Here is a 26,262-nt window from a genome sequence, read left to right as displayed (position 1 = left end):
AATTGATTTGTCTGTTGATTTCAAAAAATAACAATCATTGTCATTTTAGAATAACTGAGTAACAATTTATTAGGAGAAAAGCTTCAAGAGTTTTGGTTTATATCAGCATTTACTGAATAACTAAGTTTTGGACTCCTGGTGGAATCACTGGCACATAAAGACGAAGAGAATAAAAAAGGATAACTGAAGAACTTGACCTGTTCTTGCTTTTTATTTTTGTGATCTTACATTATGTAGAATAAAGAACTAATCAGTTAATTATACACTATATTGCACTATATTTGTTATGTAGTGAACCAACATTTATATAATATATCACTGTGACAATGACATTATATCGATTAGCTATGAAAATCAAAAGATTTCATTGACAAATCTGCTGTGGCTTTTGTCAATGTGTTTTACCTGAAGACTAAGTAGTCACAGGCTTTTGGTTCCATAAAAGCATATTTTTGTATTTTGTATTTAACACTGATGTCTGATTTTACAGATTTTTATCAAAAAAAACATTTAATTTGAATTTGTTTGTAAAATGCTTTATGAAAGCCAGAATGTGTTTGTAAAATTCTTTTTATTGAAAAAAAAAAACAACTTATAAATTTGTTAGGTGTCATCAGCTTTGGCCCTGGGAAGCAGCTCATTGTCAGTTAGCAGTATTGGATAAAAAGAAAAAAAAATACAATATTGTGTACTAAAAGAAAGCACTTTAAAATAGTCTCAGTGTCAAAACATTTACGTTCACAAATGAGATCATGATTTGTTTTGGTTTTGTGGGCCTTTTTATTTCACAATCCATCCAAATCCAAATGTACAAAAACAAAGACGTGTAACAAAAACAAAACAAAAAGAAAAAGAAAAAAAAAAAAGAGGAATAATTCACCATTTACCATAATCCCCTGTGAGAACAACAAAAACCAACAGATGACTTGAGACTGGTGTCAAACCAAAGTGCATCAGCCTGAGGGGCAGTAGACAGACCAGGGGAAATGAGAATCTCAAATTTTCAAAAGCCGTCCCCTCTTCCCTAAAAATTTGTTTTTGTTTTTAAACATTGGGCAGGCCCTGGCCACCACCTCTCCGCCTTCCAACAGTTTTACCAGAGCAGCGGAGGACCTAAAGGGAGCACCGCATCTTTTACGACCCGGCTTCAGAGCATTCGGTAGTTCACTAAGAGAGAGGGATATAATTCAGTTCTTTTGTTGCATGGATTTCCCCAATCCTCCTCCTCCTCTTGTTGTTTTGGGCGGGGATGTCGAGTTCCTGTTTGGAGCTTTTATAGCTCTATCCTGTCGTCGTCCTTCTTCTTCTTCTTCTTCTTGGGCTCCTCCTTCATCACCAGTGGATTGGTGGCCTCTCTCTTCAGGTACGAGATGAAGTCGCTCACCTCGCGGCCTCCCTGAAACGCGAGCGGCGAGACGGGAAAATTAACAGAGTGGACGCAAAACGTGACTTTAGTTTGTTTTAACTCCTGATAAAGCAGACGCTCACCTCGTATTTCTTTGGGTTCATCTTACGTCCAGCTGGGGAAAAGTACAGCGTGGGAAAACTGGAAGAGTAAAGCGGAGAAGACTGATGAGAGTTCACATTGTCAACATGTCACATCGTACCATCAGATCCTTTTATTTCAAAATCAGAAATCACGGTGACAGAGATGCCAAAATAAAATCTCATCTCTGCAGCTTGACCGATACAAGATTTTTGAGTCTGATACTGATATGGACACATTGGCCTGGACTTTATGTCAGTGTAGCTCCAATTAACATCCACAATCTCCACATCAAGGACAAGGAACTAAGAAGTCATTGAGAATGATATGACAAGTTTTATTTTTTTATTTTTCTTGCCAATTATTGGGAAGTGCCTAATTTTTGTATCTCCGTCAAGTGAATGACGCCAAAGCATTTAAAAAAACGAACCCCACCATCCAGTTTCCAAGGGCTGATCATTTGTGTGTCATATTTACCTTGTTTTATAACATTTAAATGTTTCCAAGGCTAAAAGGGAATCCTGATTAAGACACTGAAGGGAGTCGTGACTCACCCGCTGACTTCATATGGAGATGGCACGTCGTTGGCTGTGGCATCCATCTTGGCAATGACAATGCTGGGATCATCAGCAAGCTGCAAGAGCAGAGGGGAGGAACGGTTAAGTGTTTGCGAGCCAGTGCACAAAATCTACTTGCAGAGAGTCTGTCAGACAGTTTTGTCTGGTCCGAAACAGCCTTTGATTCAATGCCTTAAGTGATTTCTGTTGGCTGTAGAACAATTGTTTTCATTATTTTACATAGTAGCAGAACTGAAACTGACAACACCAGGTTCCCTGCACTGTTCAAACTGGAACCGTTTCTTTCTGCCAAGCTGTTGATGTTGAATGCAGTCTCTTACAGTATGTTTGTGCAAATGCTTAGATTAAAACATCTTCAAGCCCCTTTCGGTTGAGACTGAACATGTCGATAGTCTGTAAAATATTGAAATGTTTCGGAATCCGTTGCCTCACCTTCTCTCCCAGCTCTTTGTATTTGGGCTCCAGGTTCTTGCAGTGTCCGCACCACGGGGCGTAGAACTCGATCAGCACGTCTTTGCTGTCATCGTTGACGATGGAGTCGAAGTTCTCAGCCACCACAACCTGAATGATGCAAATAACAGACGGCTCAAGTTGGACTGAAGGGTACTTTATTTTCTGTTAGCTGTCAGGTTTGTTTTTTTTTTTTTTTAAGCAACTGTAGTAACTGTAGTGCTTTGCTAAATGTTCAGTAACATCTACAGCAAAGAACATTTTTGGGGCTCTCAACAAGAACAGCACCTGATCTTGGCCAATACTCGACACTGCACAAAAAAGAAAAACAGATACCACAACCCTACAAACACAGCACAGATCCTGCATTATTAAACACAACGTAACTACTCTGATTTGTGTTTTTTGGCCCCTGGTTTATTCTAAACACTGTGACCTAGTTTTACTTTGTGTAGATTTTTCTATATTTTAGTGCGCTTTACTCCAGAGGATGAAGAGATCAAAGGATGGGAATACACCCCTGACAAACAGTCTAACCCCTCGGTAGACTCGAGGGTGCCCTCAACAGCTGTAAGAACTAAAGGCTCAGTAAAGCATTTGTGTACATGTTTCCCTATTGACTCATATCAGTTTTTACACAGCAGGAATGTAAATATTACACATGCAGCAGGACAATGTGGCAGCAACACGCAAAAAGATTTTCTAGGAAAATCAAGTGGCCATCTTTAGAATAAATAAACAATAGAAAAACACCTCCACGCAGCGCATTTCGCTGGCGGTTTCAGCTCACCTTGACAGGCCCGTCGTTGTCCTCTGGGATGGGCTCTGACTTGAGGTAGCGCTTCAGCTTGCCGTCAAAGTAGCTCTGCAGGAAACGCTCCAGAGCTTTTCCATCGCGACTGTCAGGAGGACAAAAAAACAGAACTTGTTTAATGTAACCAGTAGAGGAAGTGTTTGGGGGGAAAAAAACGCACACAGAATCGATACATCTTCATGTTTTCACTTGGATTGAAAGCCATTCATTCCACTGTAGCACTTTATGCACAAACATCATTAGTTCAACATTCTTTTAAAGTCAAGGGTGTGTGTGTGTGTGTGTACAACTAAAATCGTCTGTACTATGCAGTAACGTCTGACTTGACTTACGAGAACTCCTCGCTCATGACGTATTTGTCCCCCTTGGCGGAGCGGATGGCCACCAGAGGCAGTTCTCCTGAGCTGGCGTCCATGCCGAACTCTGAGATATCGTGGCTGAACACGTTCTTGTTGGCCACGGCAAAGTTCAGCTTCTTGCCCTGATCCAGGAAACTCTTGGCCACCTTCATTACCCTGTAAAATTTTCGTTTGGTCTGTTTTTAAAAGAGCTCACACTTTACTTTCAAAAATGAAGACAAAGTGGCATCTAATGAGGAGAGCATGAGACATAAGACAAACAAGTTCAGCATTTACAGCGAGTTAAAAACTGTGGATTTCAATGTTGCTTCATGAAGTGCGGTCAACTATTCTCCACATTGTTGATATCTTGATTTCCTCCCCCTCCCCCGAAAGAACAGCCCTGGGACCGGTTTAGAGACACTTACCTGTTCCTCCAGTAGTTGGAGCCCTTGGGGTTTTTGTCATAATCAACTTCATAATAAGCCACCAGCAGGTCTTTGCCCTTCAGCAGGTCTTTGTTGTCATCCGTCATGTGCGGGCAGATTCCAAAGCTGGGTTGAAGAGAGAAAGCACGAAGGGATAATTTACCAACAAGTTGTGCACTTAACAGGTGGTTTCAGACAACCACACGTCCCTCCCAGACACACAGATGGTTCACAGCAGCGTTAACACAAGCAAGCATGTAACTTAGATGCTTGGATCTGATCACACTGTTCACATCTTTTAGAAATATGTCAAACATTCTGATGTTCTGCAAACATCAGTCTCTTGCAGTTGGACTTTACACAGAAAGTGCATCTGGAGAAAAGTGAAAGTAAAAGCAGTAAATAAGGTTATTGTGCGTCGTGCCAAAGAAAAACATGGGAGGCTAATCTGAAAGCTTTGTCACACAACGGTGAGAGGAAACACTGGTAAACCACATGTAGAGGAGATACGCATACAACTACTGTAATCTCTTGTTTGAGTTAATGTGTCTGACATCTGTCTTTAAATTTACAAAATGTAAAAATAACACTTAGGCTAAATACAGAGAAAATATTGCATGTCATCAACGCCTAGAAATATTAGAATATGCTCACTATGTGAACACTTTTTTCACCACATCACTTTATGTCTTGACTGTTGGGTCGCTGCAGCAAAACATGAAGTAGAAGCAGGAAAAAAAATCTAACATTATAACAGGAAATAGCATGCTAGTGGCTTCACGCTCACATTGCCCTTACTAAAGCAAGACTTTATTTTATTTTTAAGCGGACCCACCCATCACCAAACATAAAAATATTCATTATACTGAATCTAGAGATTATGATATTCTCTTTCGATTGTAGTAACTCAAACCCACTGAGGGACCAATTTAATTCTCCACAGGTTTGTTTGTACAGTTTCAGTCTGCATCTTAGATAAAGATCCAGCCATGATGATAGAAAAAAGAGCAAATAACACAATAAATAACACACTCAGAAACATGGAAAAATGTCATGATACCAGATGATAAAAGTCCAGTATGTCATCATCAAAAGTGCCAGTTTGTTACAATGTAAAGCCATACTTTATGCTTTTCCCTGACTTATTTAGCTATACTCCCAGAATCAACTCAGAGCTGACTGTGTTTGCACAGCGCACACCTCATCTCCTGCATAAGATCCTGCTGGCACGGGGCCACGTATGCAAGTATGACTATTCAGTGTTTCACCGCTGCAAACGAGACCGACTTCTGTAAATGTACTGTATATGGATGTTAGAGGATGGAGCACAGATTGAGATTAACACTCACATGTTGTCCTGGATGAACCTCTTGATTTTGTTGCTGGTGTATTTGTCCTCGCCATATTTCACAGAGCTGTCTTCGAACTTGTTGTTGAGTCGTGGTGCACGGAACAGGATGACTCCCCTGTGAACCAAAACAGGTAGTGTTACCATAGTCGTGCTGCAGCTATACCAGTGACATCAAATGTGCAAATAGTCTAATTATTGTGACTTCTCCGCAAGGTCTGGTCTATCTGGTCCCATAATCTCAAAGCAAGAATGATGACCAAAGGCACATGGAGGGACTTACTCTCCGTCAATGCCGTGGCTCTGGAGGAGGGCCTCAGAGTTGGTGTGGGCGAAGCGGTAGTTGTCCCTCAAGGCACTGGCTGCCTTCAGGAACTCTGCCTGTGCTGTGCTCTTGTCATCAGCAAAGAACCCTGGAAAGCAAAGATGAATTATGTTCAGATCAGGATGGATGTAAATATATAAATATGGTGCCACTGTTTCCAAATTTCACCATCAACATACTGCATTAGGATGATGTCTTAACTATGGTTTAGTATGTGTGACGGTGGCTTGTCACTGCAGTCAAAACGCTCATGCTTATTCACATTACTCTTCAGAGATTTTGTAAACACAGAAACGGACTGCTAGAAAAGGTAATCACTGAATACAAAAGGTAGCTCACCAACAACACTTGCATCTTGGTCTGAAGTGTACTTCTGAAAGCCTGCGTCATCCTTGAGCTCCACAGAAGCTGGGCCAGCCTGCTTCTTAAGAAAACTGACAATGCCATCTACAAAGACCGAGAAGAGAGCGGAAAGGAGTCAGTGTCAGAAGAACAATTAGTTACAAGGAGTATCTGTTTAAGTGTGACAAGACATTTTAAAGTAGTATACTCATATCTCAGAGGCAAATACCTGCAGTTCTGGGACCATCATAAGGACCAGATTCCTCTCCATCCCTGAAGATCTTCAGGGTTGGGTAGCCACTGACACCATATTTGCTGCATGTGTTGCTGTTGGCTGTGCAATCAACCTAAGGGGGAAAAAAACCCATTCACTTTCCAAACAGGTACAAGTAGTACTACAGTTCAGAGAGCAAAAAGCTAAAATGGACAAAGTTAAGTGAACTGCATGATGCAATACCTTGGCCAGGGAGACGATGCCTTTCAGACGTGTGGCGGCTGCCTCGTACTCAGGCGCTAGCCGCTTACAGTGGCCACACCTAATGGACAGAGGATATGGATCAGTCAAACAGGAGAACTAGTCACACTAGAGCTGTATTCAAGTTTCAGCTTGGCAATGTTCCTTAGGGAGAGCAGTGATTTCACAAAATGGAATTTGATACATCTGAGGCCAGTCAACACAGCTTGTAAAAGATAAAAAGCTTAACTTAAGGGGAAAAAAACGTGATTCACAAAACTGAAAATCACTTAACTAATCAGTCAACAGTAGTAGTGTGCAACTATTAATTTATTATATTAATTTAATTACTTGATCATTTGATTAATTCTTTGGTTCATTAAATGTCAACAAATGATAAAAAAAAATGTTCATCACATTAGGCCAGTGTTGGCATGTTACTATTACTTATTTTGTTTGTGCAACAAAAAGATATTTGGTTTATATCACAGACAGTTAAGAAAAATCATCAAATTCTGTTTGTTTGAAAAATTAAAACCTGTACATTTTTTTGCAGTTTTTGATTGAAATAAATCGAACAAAACTTCTGGAAGTGTAAAGTGTTTAACCTTTATTTATTAAAGTTTGGCACAGTGCAACCACGTCATGCCTCTTCTGGACCAATCAGAGGTGGACACCAAAACTTACCTGACCAATCAGAACGTTACAACAGTGAAACGACACACCCCCAACTTCCTCATAGCCTCTTTTGCACGTAGTTTCCATTGAAAAGGGTTTAGAGGACTCAAATTCAAGACAACTAACCGGCTTTGATTTTTTACGGGGTAATGTTTAATGTACCGTCAAACTGTTACAGCCTGTGAATCACTGATCCCCTGAAAAAACTAACGACACAGCTAGATGGGTTACACCTCTCCGTTCCTAACTTAGCTAACATGCTAACGCTTGGTCACTGGCCAATAATCCAAAGACACAACCGATAATGTCAATGTAAGAGACAAACAGGTGTCATTTGCAATTTATACAACAAATGGATATATTTTTAAACTCCACTGAAATAAATTTTCACTGTTTTAATTTTTGCAAGTGAACATCATTTAGCTGAACTGCTCATCACGAAGCAAGTAAGCTAGCGTTAACGTTAGCTTATTTAACGCTTGCAAACTGTTTAATGGCTTAAGTACTTTGCACGTAACGTAAAATAACTCACCAAGGCGCGAAAAATTCCACAAGAATGAGTTCATGGTCTCCAATCTTGCTTTCGAAATCATCATCCGTGTAGTCAAGCACATCACTGGCCCGGGTAAACCCAGCGAGAGCGGCCAAAAAGATCAGCCTCAACATCGCACACCTCACTACAAGTCTTCTTCACTATTTGTTAAACAAAAAAAGTTTGAATTGTAAATTGTGTCCGTGGCAGCTCCCTCTTCAGCTCTTCAGCAACGTAAAAGCTAAAGGTGCAAGCTCCTCAGACGGGGCCGAATGCAGACTAATCGATAGAGAAAGAGAAAGGGACGGAGGCCGTGGAGATATTCAGGCAGGCAGCGGGACCTCTCCTAACCACAGTGTGGCAGCCTCCCATTGGTGCAATCAGCGCGTCAGTCTGCCTCGACAAGCCAATGAAAAGTAGGTAAACTAGGCAAACGAGGCTTCCAGATCTCAGAACCAATCAGAACTCAACAAATTAAAACTCCTGTCTCACACGCGGAAGTGATTGTGTCAATAGTTCATCGCTTGGCTTTTAATCAACTGCTCAGCTATAAATAAACAACAGTATCAATTATATTGCTTCATGTCACTTAATGTGATATGTACATATGAGTTCTCATTCCATGGATTTATCAGATAACAAGAACTAGACTGCAGTGATGAAACATTCATCAGACAAGATCATAACTTCATATAACATAAGTTAGAGTAAAGTTTCACGTTCCCAATAAGCACTATGGCTTACGGACATCAGTCAGTACACATACAGAAAAATACCGCAAAACGTAAAGCAGATTCTCACTTAAATTAAACCTTAAAAAATTCCATACATACAGTAATAATCACTCTCCATAATTTAACTTCTACAAACTTTTTTTATTGTCCAGATGTGATTTATTCCACTTTGGGAAACTGCAGAACATCATGTAAAATGCACCAATCTACATATTACAGCGTTAACATAACTGATTTTATCAAATGTCTTGTTAAGTCCAACCAACAGCCCAAAGCAGACGTATTCAGTTTGCTATACTGTCAAGACAGGGAAAAGCAGCAGTCTTAGAACGCTTGGTATTTTTGTTTGAAAATGACTTAAACACGTACTTGTCAAATATTGACTAATTTTCAATCCAGAGACTAAAAGACCTGTTGCTGCAGCTGTAGTTGGTATTATACCTAAGCAAGCACAAGTCTTCTAGGGTCCACTATTTCCAGTCTAGTAGTTCTGATGGATTGGCCAAATTTAGCTTCATTCGCATTGATTATATTTTATGAGCTCATAATTTCTAATATACAAATCCCAAGTGTTCTTACAGCCTTGGTCAAACACAATGTTGAGCTGCAGATTTTTACAGTCATTGGATTGAGTACCTGTTGTGGAGAAACTAAGCCGCGGGGATTTAGTGTGCCAGAGCCTTTGCTGATATAATAAACTTTTCTTAGAAATTGATTAGCATTACCTGCAGTTTGTTATCAACTGCTTCTGTGTCCGTCCATTTTCCACTGACTGCCTATAACTGACATAATCTCTGCTTGCTATTTTGCTGCTGCATCAGGGAATTAATCTGAAGGTCAAACACTTACTGAACAACAGGTGACCATATTGCCCAACAGCAAAAATAGAAAAACAGATTTTTTTGCTTTTAGATGATGAAAAACAAGCAGATTCTGTGTCCATTAAGAATGAGGCTGGATTTTTTACCACTTCCATTAGGTACACTTTAAGCTGAGATGGGACCCTGTCATGTAGGGGGGCCCTGTGTAAAAATCAATATCATAAAATGAAGCATATTCCTAAATCAAGAAGATTAATCAGATAATCATAAATTAACAGAGCAGAAGATCAGCGGTCAGGTTGTCTTCAGCAGAAGGCGACTGGAGGCTGAGAATCGGCTGTGGGGATCAGTAGGGATCCAGCAGAAGTTTTTACTCCAGGGTCCACTAACAGGTTAATCTGGCTAAGCATGTGAAACAGCTACGTAGGTACGTAGGCATTGCCAATTTTCTTTAATTCCTTGTCATCCCATTAAATGTTGTTAAAGCCTTCACTATCTAAAAAACACTGAAAGCAAAATCAGATGATGATAAAATCTGGCAGGATACAATGTGCACAATGGATTACATGTCACACATTAATTAAGGATTGATTGATATGTTTTTTCAGGGCTTTTTCATTCACTAGAGAAAAACAATACTGATACCAATAAATGTTGAATATTGTATACAATAATCTGTATACCCCTGATAATAACATACTATTCTACAAGTATAATGCTGGCTATTCAAGAGCATCTGATGTTTTTATGACTCTTGGTATTGTTTTCATTAATCACTTGTCGTTTGTGGGTGTCTGGCCTTGTTTGTGTTGTTTTGTATACTGATTGTGTTCCTTTCTCTTAGGTCTCAATCTCAACAAGACAACCTGACTGAAAATTTTAATCTGCTCAGGCAGATGGATTGCTGTCTGAACTTCATCACAAAACTCCTCAAACAGATTCTATTCTTATTGCAGCTGAATGCTGTGCTAACCATTTTTCTTCTTTACAAAGCTGCTGTTCTATAACTATACCAGCAGAGGGAGCTCTGACAGCACTCTCTGACAGCACTCCTCAATCACTCTGTTCACAGACAGCTAAGTTATACCATATAGACAAAAGTATTGGTACGGGGCTGTTTCTCAGGGTTTGGGCTCAACCCCAGACTTCCAGTGAAGGGAAATCTCAGTGCTTCAGCATACCAAGACATTTTGGACAATGCTATGCTTCCAACTTTGTGGCAACAGTTTGTTGAAGGTCCTTTTCCATTCCAGCATGACTGTGCCCCAGTGCACAAAGCAAAGCTCCATAAAGACATGGTTGGATGAGTTTGGTGTGGAAGAACTTGACTGGCCCACACGGAGCCCTGACCTCAACCCCATTCAACACCTTTGGGGTGAACTGGAACGGAGATTGTGAGCCAGGCCTTTTGGTCCAACATCAGTGTGTGACCTCACAAATGCTCTGCTGCATGAATGGGCACAAATTCCCACAGAAACACTCCAACATGTTGCGGAAAGCCTTCACAGAAGAGTGGAAGCTGTTAGAGCTGCAAAGCTGTCTGTGTGTTTAGAATGTGATGTTATTAAAGTCCTTGTTGGTGTGATGGTCAGGCGGCACCTCAGCAATCAAGTAAGTGATGTAAGTAAAATTTTCTTTAATACACACTGGAGTCCTCAACTCTCTTTGTATTATAATCTATTTTTCCAACCTGCTACATGTTACTCTGATGCTCTGTGAGAAACCATGAGTAACAAGTATGCTGCACGCAAAAGTCAACTTATCCCTCTTTGGGACCCATCTTTCAGCAACATTTTCTTTAGAGCTTAGGCCTTCATCACTTTTTCATTAGATTCATGTTTCTCTGCCAAAAATTCAAACTTGTCTTCTTCACCATATTTGAGGAGGACACTTAGAGACATGATTAGAGTAAATCTTAAAATCTAAGCCATACACAAGTAATGAAATTACGGGGCCTAAAATCAGAGCTTTCAGATTTGCATGCAAACTCAAAATTTCTATTGTTCCACTAAAACACAGAACACCTGCCTCCAGTACAGAGTTTTCTGAGCTTATCTTAGGCAAGTATTTGTAGTGAGAACATAATAAGTATGTTGTCAGGACTCCACGCAACACTTCACTCATGCAGATGTAATAAATGCTAAACATTTGCTCACAGCTCCACTATACACGCCTAAAACCACGTATGTCAGTGTGGAAAGAGTTCATTTTGTCATTCTTATAAACCTTATTTCCTAAACTTTGTTGCTGATCCTTTAAAGCCACGCTGCTTTCTGCCAGAGCAGCCACCGTTTACTGTAAACTTACAGCTTCAATGGGAATGGCAGAAATAAATGGAAACAATAAGAGGGGCCAAATGAGGTTAGAGGAGGGCTGACTGTCAGTGTCAGTGGAGCTGTGATGAAAGTGTGAGGGTGCAGGGAGAGTACAGAACAGTATTGCACTACACAGCACTTTGTAAAGGATCTGTACTGCCCCAAGGTCACTGAACGGAAACCTACTGGACCACACTAAACATTATGGGCTAAAGTATTTTCATCATCGTTTAATTGGCATTTCATTTCCCCCCACTAGTCGGTCTGTTTCATCTCTATTCAAGCACCGTTTTATCCTGGGAACATGTGTTATGTACGTGTGTGTGTGTGTGTGTGTGTGTGTGTGTGTGTGTGTGTGTGTGCTGCGCTTTGCAGCACTGCGGTCTCAACACTACACTGTAGAGATTTGTTTTCCGTTACCCACAAAGCCCCTTCCCTCCTAAATCGCAGCCCCCATTGCCTCTGTGAGGTGGTTGCCATGACAACCCGCTCGCTCCTCAGCCATATCTGGAACAAGGAGGAGGAGGAGAGAGGAGAAGTCCGCAGCACTGTGCATGTGACGTGCTCTGAGAGCTGTGAGAGACGGAGGCAGGGAGGGGAGGGAGGAAGAGGATATATGTGTGTGTGCATTCAGGGAGCACTAGAACCTTCCTCCAAATCCTCGATGAGCGAGAGAGGGAGAAACAGATTCCTCGTGCCTCACCACCAACACCAAACACTTGACGTCTCAGCTGCGTCTTGTCAGAACACTGAGCGCCTTGTTGTCCTGTCAGCGTCCACACCGAAACACTGGAAAAACTGTTGCCCGTTTCATCACTGGAGACAATAAAACTCTATTTATTCCCACTGGGACAATGCACTTGTTACACACTTCCTACACTGCAGAGAAAACGCTCGCTTGTAAATATAAGACGGACATATTCAGGTTCATATTCACTTTAGATGAGAGATTACACGATTCATTCAGCATATTTTTTTTGTTGTGGTTGGGTATTGAGTGTTTGCACCATACTAACTGTTTTCCAGATAAATAACTACATTTTTGTTACAGGATAATTACTAACAATTACTTTGATTAAAGTGCCAATTATTTTTTCAGTTGATTGTTTGGTCTATAAAATGATAAACAAGAGAGAAAATTTGCAGTGACTATTTCTCAGAGGCCCTGGTGATGTCTTTGATTTGTTTGCTTTGTCTGACTAAAAACCATAAGATTTTTAATTTACCGCCATGTAAGAAAAGCAGCCACCGTCACTTCTGATAGGCCGGAATCGGAGAGGATTTATCAAAATAATCGCTGGTTCATTTTCTGATGATCTGCTATTTCAAGCCGTAGCTTTTGTGCATGTGTGGGCCTGACTCAAAGGGTCCGCTTTTAATTTGTATGCCCCGACTACCTGGAAATCCTTACAAGGCGAACTTAAGATTAACACTTAATACCATACAATGATCATAAACTATTCAGCTGCTATTTGTGCTTGTTTTACTTAATTAAGTCAAGAAAATCCGACATCTTCCATGTTTAAAGGTTTCAAACATAATACAGTTATGCCTCTGACTAAACTTTGCCACATGACACTATGCAACCACGCTGATCGCATTCACGCTCCTCGAGCTTGGTTACCGTGGTTACAGAGAGCTTGGGCTTCATGGTCTGACAAAATCCTCTTGGATACCAAAGAAGTAAGTCTATTTCAAGTAGAAGCTAAAAAAAGCAACAAGCAAAACAAGAGACAGACGGAGCAGGTACTGTTAAATAGATGATTTCTTTAATAAAAGACATTACAGTGTGACATTCAGTGATGAGCTGGAATGATATTGCTTCAGTAGCTTACAGTACAGAATCCAGCCGGCGTTAAGACATTTCATTTTGACACCAAGCGCGTCATCAAACACTCAATTCCTCGAGAGAATACACGTCTCTTGCTCTGTTAAGTCTACATTCAAATCACACTCAAAATGGTGAAAAGAAACAGCGTACACACAATCCACAATGGAAAGTAGAGCACAAACGGATGGACTATGCAAGCACCGGATAAAAGGAGTGACCAAACAACACACGGGAATGACAGGCTGAGTGTGGGACATGCGGCAGGAGGGGACAGAGGCGTGGCGAAGCTAAGGTGTGGTGGGCTCAGGAGTGCTTTGGGAGCGGAGCCTTACTTATTGTTTGGCCGTGCAGAGATGGGCAAACCCGCGGCCAGCTTTGCTCTGTTACAAGAGACTGCAGCTTGTACATCCTTCATTAATCGGTACTTCAAATTTAGAGCTAGGTTGGAAATTAAGTTTAAAGATAAAAAACAACAACTGAAACACACTTAAGCCCAATGCAGGATTCAGGGAGTCCGGTTCAGCCAGATAAATGCGTATAATATATGTAAGATTATATTATAGAGAGGTATAGTGGGAGGGCAGAGAGGGGTGATTAGATAAGTAGTAGTCATAAATGAGGCAATGACATAGATATTTAGAATATCTATGGGCACAGAGCGCAGTGTTGGTGCGTGTGTGCGTGTGCCCGGAGGTTTGTGGGGTGAGGTCAGGGATCAGTGTCTACTTGAACTGCTTGATGGGTGAGGGCACCTTAATGTCCTGGCCTTTCTCCAGTCTCCTCTCGCACTCGATCAGGTAGTTGACACCGTCGACCACAGTCTGCACCAGCTGGACCTGCGGACGGACATCACATTTTGCCTTTATTCATTCAGTTCCCCCTTCTGCTGACGGATTGCTTTCTGCTTTACCACTGTGCAGAATGAAATATGTGCAGGGTTTGACACCAGAAGAAAATTATTGATGTGCAGTCCTAACATCTGCAAACCCCTCACGGCCAAAGTGTTGACATTATGAACACGCTACCAAATATAACAGCCAACCTCCACAACACTTACCTGATGCTCTCATTTAGAGCAACAACATCACAACATATACGAGAAGATGCAAGAAAGATTCTGTCATGTGTTCTATGTATTGCTTTTGAGAACCGCGTTCACTCCTCCACCTATTAAGGCATTGACTCCACCCTCAGAGTGCTCCTCTTCTGAGTGGTCACCAGGCTGGATGATGGAGGACCAAATGGCCAAAGTAGTCCACGCTCTCAAAAAAGCTTAGAAAAGGAGTGGACGCTGGAGTCAGGTGGCTGCAGTGCCCTACTTACCTCCCAACACTTAAACCTCTCTATGTTAAAGTCCTGGATTCATTTCTCGTGCACAGAAGAAGTCTGTGTTCTCTCAGTCACAAGAAGTCACAACTCAAATGAACATGAAACTCACACGGCTGATTCTCAATCTGCGTCGTATTGAGGGCGATTCCAGCTGATGGAGAACAACAACAATAGAGAAGAGCTCCATTGTAGTGCATGTCTCTGTCACACAGGCGTGACAGCATGAGTGAGGGTGTGAAAAAGACAAACTACATGGACATGGACAAGAACTCTCCTCTCCTCACAACTGTGAGAAACAGCTTCAGCACCATTTCACACAAAACACTGGCTTGGCTATAGTGTAGTTGCTGTCAGATACATGATGAATACCTTAAGGCAATGGTACTCCCGTGGAGCAATTCGGCAGGCAAATGTTTTGCACCATTGATCAAAAACAGGGAATTATTCACACTGTTTGTCTCTACACAGGTTTCCTCACCTCAGACTGTCCAAGGCGGTCCAGGTTGGAGATGTCGAACACACCGCCCACAGCGGCGGTGTCCACTCCGCCTGTCCCTCTCTTCTGCAGACGGAGGTTGCTCAGGATCTTACTGAAGCGAGGATCCTTGGGGTTGGGAGACAGAAGTTATTACAAAGTTATTTCAAAGCACTTAAATCACCATGTAAATAAGTGACACTTCAGTGTATATTAAATCAAATAATCAAAACTTCTTGCAACATGCATGTGTGTGTTCAAGTCCCATTCTAATGTAGGACAGGTTGAGATAAGACAAGATGACATTATTCTTTAGCTATTTCAGTGATTTTAAAGCTATGCAGATGCTTTGTTCCAATATCCCTATTATCTACTAAAGCATGACTATCAAATGCTTTTCTCTGATTTACAGAAATAGTGTTACCTTGCTCAGCAGGGGCAGTTTGACGTGGACCCCGGCCCTGAGTCCTGTGCCCAGGTTGGAGGGGCAGGTGAGGATGTAACCCAGCCTCTCGTTCCACATGAACTCCCAGCCTCTCTCCTGGATCAGACGCTCCACCTTAGAGAGCACAAGTCACAGCTTGATGAGTGTGTGTTTGATTTGTAAAACCTCTGAACTTTGGTACATTTGAACAGTGTGTGCATTCTGTTTCATACACAGCAAGCTGTTAGTAGCTGTTGATTCATAGTTTTCCAGAGAGATAAGGAGTGTTAAATGCGCACTAGCATAGTGTTAGACTTGTTTGTCACACCCTGAGTGTGTAACAGTGCAGCACCAGATGTTGCACCGCTTGTCCTTTGCTCTTTCTCTAATGGGGAACTTGGAACTGCTTGGATAAATAATTTATGTTTGCGCAGCCATGTTTGGACAGTGTGTTTTTATGCATCTGTCCACAAGCTTTTTTTATGGCAGTGCAAAGTACTAGTATGAGCAGTTCTTAGCTTCTACAAGCATACACGATATACCTTTCTTAACGCTCTCCCTTTCAGTTGATTAAATCCTTACAACCATCTGACAGCTGCAGAGCAGACATGTCTGTTACAGCTGATTAAAGATGCTGTGGACCAGTGCACAGTGGTCCACTATGATCCACTATGGTTGGATTATGTCAACTCACACCAACTTCTGCAAAATAACCACACAAGTGTAGAGAATGTGCCTCTGTGTACACCAAACCGGCTCGTGGTTGTTCGATATACTCCTTGTTTATGTGTGACATCCTCAGATGAATTGGCAACACAGAGCACGTACAGATCAGAGTGAAAAATCAAATGTTAAGTCTCCTCTTTCTCAGTCCCAGCCATAGTCCATCTCTCTCAACATCTTAAACAATCCACACATGCATACAAACACAACATTACCTCCTTGAGGCCTCTGCAGAACCTCTCAAAGACTCTCTTCATGTTCCCTCCCTTCTCCATGGAGATGACCCTGGTGTGATCCTCCTCATTGACCCAAACCAGGAAGGTCTTTTCGTTGTTGTGCCTGCACAGAGAGGAGTTATATTGAGTGTTTTAGTACTGAAACGGATGAGTTAGCTTTATTTGTCCTCTGCATCTGCCCCAAGCAGCAGTGGACAGACACAGTGCAGTCTGCAGGGAGCCGCCATTCATTCATTCTGATGCAGTAAACTGTAAACCTGAACACAGATCTGACTTCCCTTTCTCATCCATAGCTTATGGTCAGGTTGTTGTTAACCAGATCATATCAGTATCTTTACTAATTCTAAATATGAATATATTTAAGTCATATATACAGATAAATTACATTTTGTAAGCCTAATGGGAGAAAATGTGTGGGTTAAGTTAATAATAAGAGACTGGTGATGGGTTTTCTCTGTTAAACAACTGATATGACATTGGTTAGTAGAGAGGAGACCATCAACAGTCAGTCACAGAGGATGATGCTCGTTTCTGCCCCTGACATGGTTTCTGTTTCTCAGAGTGGTCTGCAAGGCTGCACTGTGCGCACAAGGCCTTGTGATACAGTACTGATTTATGACTTATCGGTCAGATACACTGATGTCCAATTGGTGCAAACATCCATGGTCTTCAAAGTCCAAATGATGCAATCCCTGATTTTTTATGGACTGCCACTTGCAGGTATAAAATAATTTGTCCCACATCTTAGCTCACATACCCTTTTTAATCAGGCAAGGCCCACTGAGATTAAGATCTCATTTTCAAGGGAGACAAATGATTGAAATTCCCATGAATTTTGCTGTAAATACTGGCGACATTCATCATGTTAATCTTTAGTATTTTAATCATCCTATGACCCTCTCTCAAGTGCTACAGACATTAGAGCTAAAAGTTCTACTAAGGAAAGTACAGTGGCATTTGCTGAACACATTCATGCTCAGCATCCATTGGGTTTTGGTGACCTCATTACCCTTACAAGCACCAGTCAAAGGGGCAAACTGTCCAGTTTCACACAGTATTTAACATAGCCACTGTCCACACTGACCTCCTCAATATTGTTAGAGATTTAATAAGGTAATGGATAGGCTATGGAGACGGCCGGAGAGAGGAACAGAGCGAGACAGAGAGAGAGAGAAGAAGGGATAGGACGACAGACAAGAAGGACTAAAATAAAAAAATATCAGAAGGATGGCAGTAATGACAAGCAAAAATTAGGGAAAGCAGAGCAGAAAATGTGGGCAGTGATAAAACAACAGAGAATGAGCCTCAGTGGGAAAGAGAAAGCTGCCAGTTGGGCTGAAAGAAGAGTTGACGGAGGGATGAAGTGAAGGTGAATTATTCAGGAGAGGCTGGCTGACCCGGCTGGCAGGAGGAGAGAGGAGGGAGGCTGCTGATTGATTTTGGCTGGCTGACATGTTGCGTTGGGCTATTCCTGGTTACATGCAGAAACTCAGTGCTTAGGTTGTCTGCATTGCCAATAAGCCTCCACCACAGCTCAGCAACAGCAAGATGGCATTAATGGTGCGACTATGCCAAAGATGAAACGAATGGGATAAAACAGCTGGAAAATGGACAACTCCAAATGAACTATACTCAGTTACAGATGAATCTTCAACATAACCTTCCTTAGGAATAACAACTTAAAACAGTCACATGGAAACATTTCTGATCCACAATGCACAGGATGTGTACTGGCTGGGAGTCAGAGCTGACCATCTGTCTTTAAGATCATCTCTGATTCAAAAAGAGTTCTCATTTCTTTTGTTTTGTTCGACTTTGCAGCTGACTCTGACAACATTGATCATATTCCAATTCCAAGACTTCAGGTGGTCATTTGGTCTGCCACAGTTTCAGGAGAGGAGCTCCTACATTTCTAGTGTGCAATAACTTACAATTTCAGAATAGTATCTATGTGTAATATTTATTTATCATATACTTTGTTTGTAATCTCACCTTTTAACTGCATATGTCGGCAATAGTGTATGGAAAAATGAATGTGGGTTGTGTGAAGGATGAATACGGGTTTTATGTGAATGAAATGAGAGCATTTATTTATTTATTACTTATTTTATAGCACTTTTTTATACTGAGCCCAATTCTTGAGTGCACCTGAAATTTCGTTGTATGTTCTGCACAATGACAATAAAGAATCTTATCTCATCTTATATATTATACTATTATTATATTATATTATAGAACTTTTCTCACGAGTTCCACAAGGGTCAATCCTGGGACCTTTTCTTTTCAATTTGTACACCTTTCCGTTTGGCAGCATTAAATGGAGAGTCAGTATATCTTACTATTCACATACCAGTGTCACACATACTGTTATACCCATCTATTCTGGTGATCTCAAATAAATGAACAACAAGTAAACTATACTGATAACATCAATAACGAGAGGTTCAGTCCAAAATACAGAGGAAAGTCACTGTCTCTAAAACAAACTGGCTCACGCATCACATCCACTGCAGAAAGGTAACATGGTCCGGTAGTAATGCTGGGTTATCAACACAAACAACACCCGATTTACTGCTTTACACCTGAATCAGAATCAGAATCAGAATCAGAATTGTCTTTATTGCCATGTAAGTGAAGAGGTTTCACATTACTAGGAATTTGTCTTGGTGATTGGTGCATACATAGAATGTAAGAACGAGTAACATAGTAACATAACGAGTAAAGTGAGGTAGTACAGAGTGGAAGTAGTGCAAGTAGGTGAGGTAAACAGTGCTGAGGGCTATGGCATTGCCTTGCCTTGTATCAAGTCTTACTTACCAGATACCACGGGCATCTGGCCAGTCACGAGCCATACCTGCACATGTCAGCAGGGGTGACACCGGTTTGTCAAACAGGAAATGGTCCTGTTGTGAAAACAAGGAACAGAAGTTATACGCTCAAAGTTAGATTGGACCATACTGTCAGAGGGAGAAACGAGGGTGTGAGATCTGAATTCAACAAACTGGTCAATCTTGCTCTTCGAGGGTGGGAGAAGAATGCTTTGAGGTGTGGATGCATTAGCCTGTACACAATTATTTTGACAAACTGAACGTCTGTCTACCCTTTATCACAATTGCAGAAAATTATTTTCTTTTTGCAAAATTTAAAACCTGAAATTACCACATGACTCTTTACTTAAACACTGCCAGCACTTCTTTTCCCCCACAAGCAAAGAGCGAAAATGTTGCATTAGCAGACGAAGTCCAAAGTATTTCAATAACGTACAGCAGCATCCCGACATCACTCACATCAATGAGCTGCTGCTGCTCCTTTTCTGTCATCTGGGTAAGACTGTAGTACCTCCCGGCCAGGTCTTCCTTCAGGCCGGCGAGGGCGTCCACCACCACCCTCTCCACCTCTCTGCGCTCTGCCCGAGTGCAGGCGGGAGGCAGGCTTAGTCCTCGGATACTGCGGCCCGTTCTCACTCTGGATGACAGCACGTAACGCTCATCAAAATTGCCCGACTGGAGCTGAAACAAAGACAAGTAGAGAAATATTTCTACATACACTTTGCACATTTTATATTTCTAAATGCAGTGTGTAATTGTACCGCTGATTTAAATTTTAATTATAAAAAACATAGACCTGAGGTTCTGTCTGGAAGCAGCATTAATCCCACTGGCAGTTAATTATCAGGTGGTAGAACCAAAAACCTCGATTTTTTCTCGCAAAAAAGCATTGAAATAAAGCTTGGTGAAAAAGACAGGATACGTAAAAGAGTGGGAGGACTTTGTGAGGCCAGGCACTCTTTATTCTTACTTTAAAATGTACACATTAATTGATTGGTGTAGGTGTTTTCGAGGTGCTGCCAATCAATTTTTTGCGATAAGAACATCTGTTCCACTTAAATCAGTGCAGAATGAAACAGTCTCTCTGATAAGAAGTAGCTCTGTGAGGGTATTACCTTGCTGGCGTCCAGGTCAGTGGGGTGCTTCATGGCGCGGGGGTCATAGCCGTTGTGCCTCTCTTTGATGACGGGGTCCAACAGTTCTGCAAATACCTGAAAAACGCCCAGAATTTGAGAATCAATAAACATAACACAATGGATACATACTTTTACTTGGATTCGTTTCATCAGTCTAAGCCATGGGAAAGGTATGTATCCCTGATATATTGTCAACTGAAATCACTTTACACATCAAGCATGGATGTGATAATGGAGCAAACCTGCAATAAAAGCAGCGAGAAAGCAAAAAATAACAATAACCCATAAGAAATGACTTTTACATCCAAAGTACAAGCTAAAGCATAATATTCTTCAGGGTGGTCTAGAAGCTGTTAGAAGTCTAAGTTGCCAGTCCAGTCAGTATAATTTTTCATTTCCCATCTACATTACGACAGCCCTTTTTGCACACTGTAGGTCAGGACCTCAACAGTGATACCACACCCATGTGACCACATTCAGAAGAAACACCCACACATGTCAAGAGCAGGGAGTAATGATGAATCATATACTGCATTAGATTTTAGAGATACTGTATGGAAAACATTAGCTAAGTGTCTACAAACAAAAATGAGACCAAAAAAAGGAAACTGTAGACCAAAAAAAGGAAACTGTAGAAAACCCAAGACATTCTTACCACAAGGTAAGAATGTCTTGTGTCTTACCACAAGGTAAGAATGTCTTGTGATGCATTCTGGTACAGCCAGGAGTGACGCAACCTGGAGTGTTTGAAAATAACATCCTTCACTGAGACAAGACAAGCCTCTGCAGTCTTAACACTCCCACTGATTGGTCCTCAGTTGTGACCCGAAAATTAATATTAGATTAAATATATATATATATATATAGACTACTGTAAGAAGTCCTGGATATTTTCTGTCGCCTCTAAAGGAAGTACGCAATTAAACTGAAACTCTGTTGGACCCTCACTACAGAGACATCCCAAAAGAGGTGTCCTAGTCTAAAAGCCTCCCTGACGTGTACTGCAAAACCCCTTCCCCTGAGACAGGGCAGGACGATCGGGTGACTGCGTTTTTTAGATGCACCAAATCATATTTCCTGATCGTTTATTGTTTTTGCTGAAAAAAGGGCTTTCATCTACCTACTTGACATTTAGTTGACAGTAACAGGAAGTTTGGTTGGGACTGGATTGCACCAAGGAATTTATAATGTCAATATCAGTATCTACTTTGCAGTACTTTTATTTGCTATGTAACTTATTGCGGTTTGGACTTTGTCCCTGAAAACTCAAACTGGTAGCCTGGGGGAAGCTGTGGTCAGCCATGACTCTTGTACGATACACAATGCGATGGAGATGTGCCACTCCCTCCTTTCCACCCAGTAGCGAGGAATTGCATGTGCCAGTTTAAAAGAGCAGAGTTCCTTCTGACCTCATAAGACTCCTCATCTCCTGCCACCATGCCAACAGTCTTGATGAAGGGGTGCCCAGGGTTGTCCACGCCCGTCTGGATGGCCTGGTCCAGTGTAAAACCGTTGGGAGTGGCCTTATCACACAACTTGGCATAGATGGCAGGTGTCAGGTTGCTTGCCATGCAGTTGTTGTGTTTGCGCAGGTCAGGGTACTCTGCACTGCACAAATATAAATGCAAGATAAAATATTACTGCACCGATCTTTGAGATAGAGAGAGAAAGAGAAAAAATCTTTTTGGCAGTGTGGGCACATGCTAACCATGTAGCTGTGCCTTTGAAGCAGGGACAGAGTGACTTATTCAAGGACACTTCCTTATGTTGCACACACAGGTAACTGGGGTTTACACCTGTGACCTTCTGGCTATGGGATACCTGCTGTGAAGGCACCTCATTGTTAGGACAAAGATGATGCAGGAGACACAGGGAGATGAGGCTGGTACTGTTAGTCACATTGGCATTGTGAACACCAATAAAATGATATGTGACACATTTAAGACAACTGACTGTTTTGGCTAAAAGGTGAAAAAAAAGACTGGCAAACAGACAGACAGAACAGGCTCACAATAATCAATTTTTAAATCTTCATGAGGTGTCACAAGTGTGATCATTTTAATGTTCAAGGAGAAGAAAGCCTTTAGATTTATGTTTCTACAGTGAAATAATACTGACAAATCAGCAAAAACAAAGTAATGCACTTTTATCTTCAAATGTATTAATTAGGTTTTCAGGCACCCTGGCATGGAAAGAAACAGAACCAACAAAATACATTCTTCTGGCCAAGAATGGAATGAAATTGGGTTTGACATGACAAAGAATAAACCTGCAGGAGCAGCTAATGGATTCCTGTTACCTGCTGCTGGCCAAATGACAGGGAGGGCTAAGACATTTGAATCCAAAATAACACTACTACTATTACTGTTGACGATCCCACGGGATCAATAAAGTATCTATCTGTCTATCTGTCTAGATGGGTATGCGTGCACTTTTGTCACAGTTGCATGGTCAGTAGGATTATTTCCACCCAGAATATTATTTGTGTTTTTAAATTCTGACATAAAGAACACAGTTGTAGGCTATTTTATCGCTATCTTAACCTTACACTGTACTACCTGTAATGATTAATAACATTAAGTATGGGCGGGTCCCACTGGCAGGATTCAGTTCATCTTTCCCTCTGGGATTATACCTGTTAAGTGTACCAGTAAGGCTTGATAAGAGAAAACCACAAAACTGAGGCCAGCAGAGCAACGACTGAGCTCACAGGCTAATCTTCAAACCGAGTCAACGACTTTGTAGTTACTAACGTTTGGCGTGAAATATATCACTTCTGTGTAAAGCCTGTGATTGGTGTGTGACTATTACGCAACACCTTGGGCTCGGATTTATATCCAAGCAGCTGATAACGCCTTACTAATCTGTATATGCGCACTGCTTTATAATGCAAGCTTGCTGCGGGACACGTACGCATCACCACCCCCTCCCCCCCTTTTCCTGTGTCTTTGATTCACATCCAGTCCCATTCATCACTACACAGCATAGAGCACAAGTTATGAGGCAACGTTTTTGTCCTCTGAAATCCGGCGCTGGTGACTCCCTTCTGTTTCATCCTACGAGAAAAACTGCAGACATTTGTCATATTTGTCTAACATGGGCTCCTTCACAATCTCCACTCATGTGTTACGTAAAATCTGTATTGTATCAGTAGGTTTGTCGTATGCTGTGTTTCCCCTTGTTCTTTAACTTCGGTCTGTGATAAATAAAATGCATGTCACACAGTTGGTCCCTCACAAATAAATCCCTATACTACTAACATATTATTGGAGAGGTGCAGAGCTATAATGTTTCAGTGCTTTTAAAGTAGCTGATAATACCTTTATCATGCTTTATGCTTTGGTTTGTGCTGTATGGCATCTGACATCATTACTCATACTGTGTAAATTACTGTGACATGAAGGTCTAAGCCTGTTACATTTTAATTTAATTTATTAATTCTTACTGTCAAGGTTAGTTACCAGAAGGCTCTTAGAATTAAATGTGCCAACTAGAACCATGTAGGGTTCTCTGGCTTGTCCTCATATGAGTATAGAACCCTTTCAAAAGGGTTCTAAAGGATTAGGCCTATAAACATGTGCAGTAGGTAGAAGCCAGAACCCTTCTGTTGTGTAATGGTTTTGCTCAGAACCCTCTCTCTGTGTTCTGTCCAGAACCTTTCCACCTTCTAAGAGTACTAACAAGAACCCATCCAGGGTTTTTTGTTTTTTTTTAACCAAGAACTATTTTATTTTCCAGCGGTTTCATGTAGAACCCCCTCACAGGGCTCTGAACACTTTCATAAGTGTTTTACTTATAAGCCTCTTGTTTTCTGAGAGTTCTGCAAAGAACCATATTGTATTCCACAAATGAGGCAAGAAATCACTGAATTACATTATATCATGGCCATCCATTGTTTTAAAAATCTGTTACAATTACCAATATTTAAACTGAGAAAACGCTAATTTGGCCTTTCTGTGTCAAGTTAATTCTGTCTAGCCCCAACGCACTGTACAATTGCTACCCATTGCTCCTAAAGATTGGGATGGGTTAAATACAGAGTGCTGTACACAACTGTAAGGGCCACTAAATATCAGCTTGGATTAGGTATTTCAAAGCCATACCAAGCTGACAATATAATGTTATACAATATATTGACAATGTAAAGCTACAGATCCTGGTACATTTTGGTTTGGGCCAAACCCATTGAGGTTATGCTGTAAATTACATTTAACATATCAGTGTAAAGGGTAAGAGGACCCTTCTCAAAGGGGCTCTTTGGGTGGAAAATGGTTCAAATTTAAACCTTCAGTACCACAAAGGACCATTTTAAAATGGTTCTTCAGAAATGCTTGTGGGTAGAACCTCAGCCCTGGAAGCTGGAACCCTTATTTCTATGAGTGTTGAGGTGGTTGAATGCCCCCCATTTTTTATTATTAAAATGTTTAGATAGTAAGGTTACTCATGTTTCACATTCCGCCATTTTCATTAGATTCCACATGAAGCTGGGTTTTTAATGCTGAAGAATATAATCACACCTTGAGTTGATGACAGGCATTAACATTATTAAAGACTTCTTAATTCAAAATCAATGACATAAAATGTGTTTACTGAGCTTAAAGGACGCACAGGCCGGCGGGGGTATCGTTACCTGGCGGGGTACCTCCTGCGAACAGGGACTCCGGCGCTGACATGTTCCCGATGGAGCAGAAATCCAGCCGTTACAGAGCCACCGACCAACGACAGGATCCCAATGTTTCGTCTGGAGGACAAGATTCTTGAGAAGCTGCTCGCCATTTCAGTTTTCTTCAAAGGTGTCTAAACGAAGGAGGGACAGGTGGACGGGAGCGTCGGTGATGAAAAGGCTCTGATGGAATGATGAAGAGGAGGACGTTCGGATCGGAGGGACGTCAAGATGGACGGGGACAGACAGGACAAGACAGGAAATTAAGCTTACCGTCAAAACAAAAGCACGAGCTTTTGTCACTAGTCATAGCAAATTGCCGGCAGACCATTTCAGGTTTTCAGGTTCTTTATTGTCATATGCATAACAGTTAAAACGAAGCAGTCGCTGACAATGAATTTCTCACTCCAGCAGTGTCACATATGCAGGTCTATATAAAAAATTGTGTTAATTAAGATTACGAGAGTGAAACAAAATGTACAATAATTAGAATCTGAGACATAAAACTGTGCAGCAGCTAGCTAGGATTATAATGTAATACAAAATCAATTTTATAAAAAACTGTGGTAACCAGGTAAGAATAACGTGGACCATAACGTGAACAAACCGTTCACTTTGCGCAGCAACGTAACACATTTATAGACATAATGAAATCATCTTTAAGTGACTTAACTGTGAGGTAGAAGGCTGCTATACACGAAAGACTGGTGAGAAATCTCTACATAACATCTAAAGAACTTGATAATTTATAACAATAATAATGATGACCGTGGTAATATTCCGTATCTACAGCACTCTATTCTAATTTTAAAAAATCCTCTAAGGGTGATCGCTAAACATTTTATTGTGAAACGTGCGCTGTACAGGAAGTCACGTGGCTTACTGTTGCTGACTTGACAGTGGTGGTGAGGTGCGTGGTGAGAATACTGAAGGTGAACCGGGCTGCAGCACTGAAGGGTTTCACGTCACGCCCG

General features: G+C 41.3%; 2 protein-coding genes across 2 annotated transcripts; both read right to left on the bottom strand.

Annotated features, from left to right (window-relative positions):
* Positions 1–552: 552 nt before the first annotated feature.
* Positions 553–8,071, bottom strand: pdia3 (protein disulfide isomerase family A, member 3). The gene is made up of 13 exons (XM_046394000.1): positions 7,774–8,071; positions 6,567–6,645; positions 6,339–6,456; positions 6,107–6,214; positions 5,726–5,855; positions 5,444–5,560; positions 4,095–4,220; positions 3,661–3,843; positions 3,305–3,413; positions 2,497–2,625; positions 2,041–2,120; positions 1,489–1,546; positions 553–1,396 (listed from the first exon to the last, which is right to left on the bottom strand). Exons 1-13 carry the CDS (start codon positions 7,905–7,907, stop codon positions 1,274–1,276), a joined length of 1,494 nt encoding a protein of 497 aa, XP_046249956.1. The 5' UTR covers positions 7,908–8,071; the 3' UTR covers positions 553–1,273.
* Positions 8,072–13,390: 5,319 nt separating this feature from the next.
* On the bottom strand, positions 13,391–25,514 carry ckmt1 (creatine kinase, mitochondrial 1). The gene is made up of 9 exons (XM_046393935.1): positions 25,256–25,514; positions 22,035–22,233; positions 20,605–20,700; positions 19,949–20,170; positions 19,479–19,564; positions 16,641–16,764; positions 15,703–15,837; positions 15,282–15,407; positions 13,391–14,310 (listed from the first exon to the last, which is right to left on the bottom strand). The coding sequence occupies exons 1-9, from the start codon at positions 25,399–25,401 to the stop codon at positions 14,197–14,199; spliced, it is 1,248 nt and encodes a 415-aa protein (XP_046249891.1). The 5' UTR covers positions 25,402–25,514; the 3' UTR covers positions 13,391–14,196.
* Between the last annotated feature and the right edge of the window lie 748 nt (positions 25,515–26,262).

The sequence above is a fragment of the Scatophagus argus genome, chromosome 7, assembly GCF_020382885.2.
Source record: "Scatophagus argus isolate fScaArg1 chromosome 7, fScaArg1.pri, whole genome shotgun sequence".
Taxonomy (NCBI): domain Eukaryota; kingdom Metazoa; phylum Chordata; class Actinopteri; family Scatophagidae; genus Scatophagus; species Scatophagus argus.
Note: the sequence above shows the minus strand (reverse complement) of the source record. Positions and strands in the feature narration are given on the sequence as shown.

Excerpts from the sequence above, each read along its gene's own strand:
- ckmt1 (XM_046393935.1), bottom strand. The coding sequence starts at position 25,401 with ATGGCGAGCAGCTTCTCAAGAATCTTGTCCTCCAGACGAAACATTGGG. Across the intron at positions 20,701-22,034 it reads GAGATGAGGAGTCTTATGAG|GTATTTGCAGAACTGTTGGA; the intron begins GTCAGAAGGAAC and ends GGCGTTTTTCAG. Across the intron at positions 15,838-16,640 it reads TCTGCAGAGGCCTCAAGGAG|GTGGAGCGTCTGATCCAGGA; the intron begins GTAATGTTGTGT and ends GTGCTCTCTAAG.
- pdia3 (XM_046394000.1), bottom strand. The coding sequence starts at position 7,907 with ATGTTGAGGCTGATCTTTTTGGCCGCTCTCGCTGGGTTTACCCGGGCC. Across the intron at positions 6,457-6,566 it reads GCATCGTCTCCCTGGCCAAG|GTTGATTGCACAGCCAACAG; the intron begins GTATTGCATCAT and ends TTTCCCCCTTAG. Across the intron at positions 5,856-6,106 it reads CCAAGATGCAAGTGTTGTTG|GGTTCTTTGCTGATGACAAG; the intron begins GTGAGCTACCTT and ends TTTGCTTTCCAG.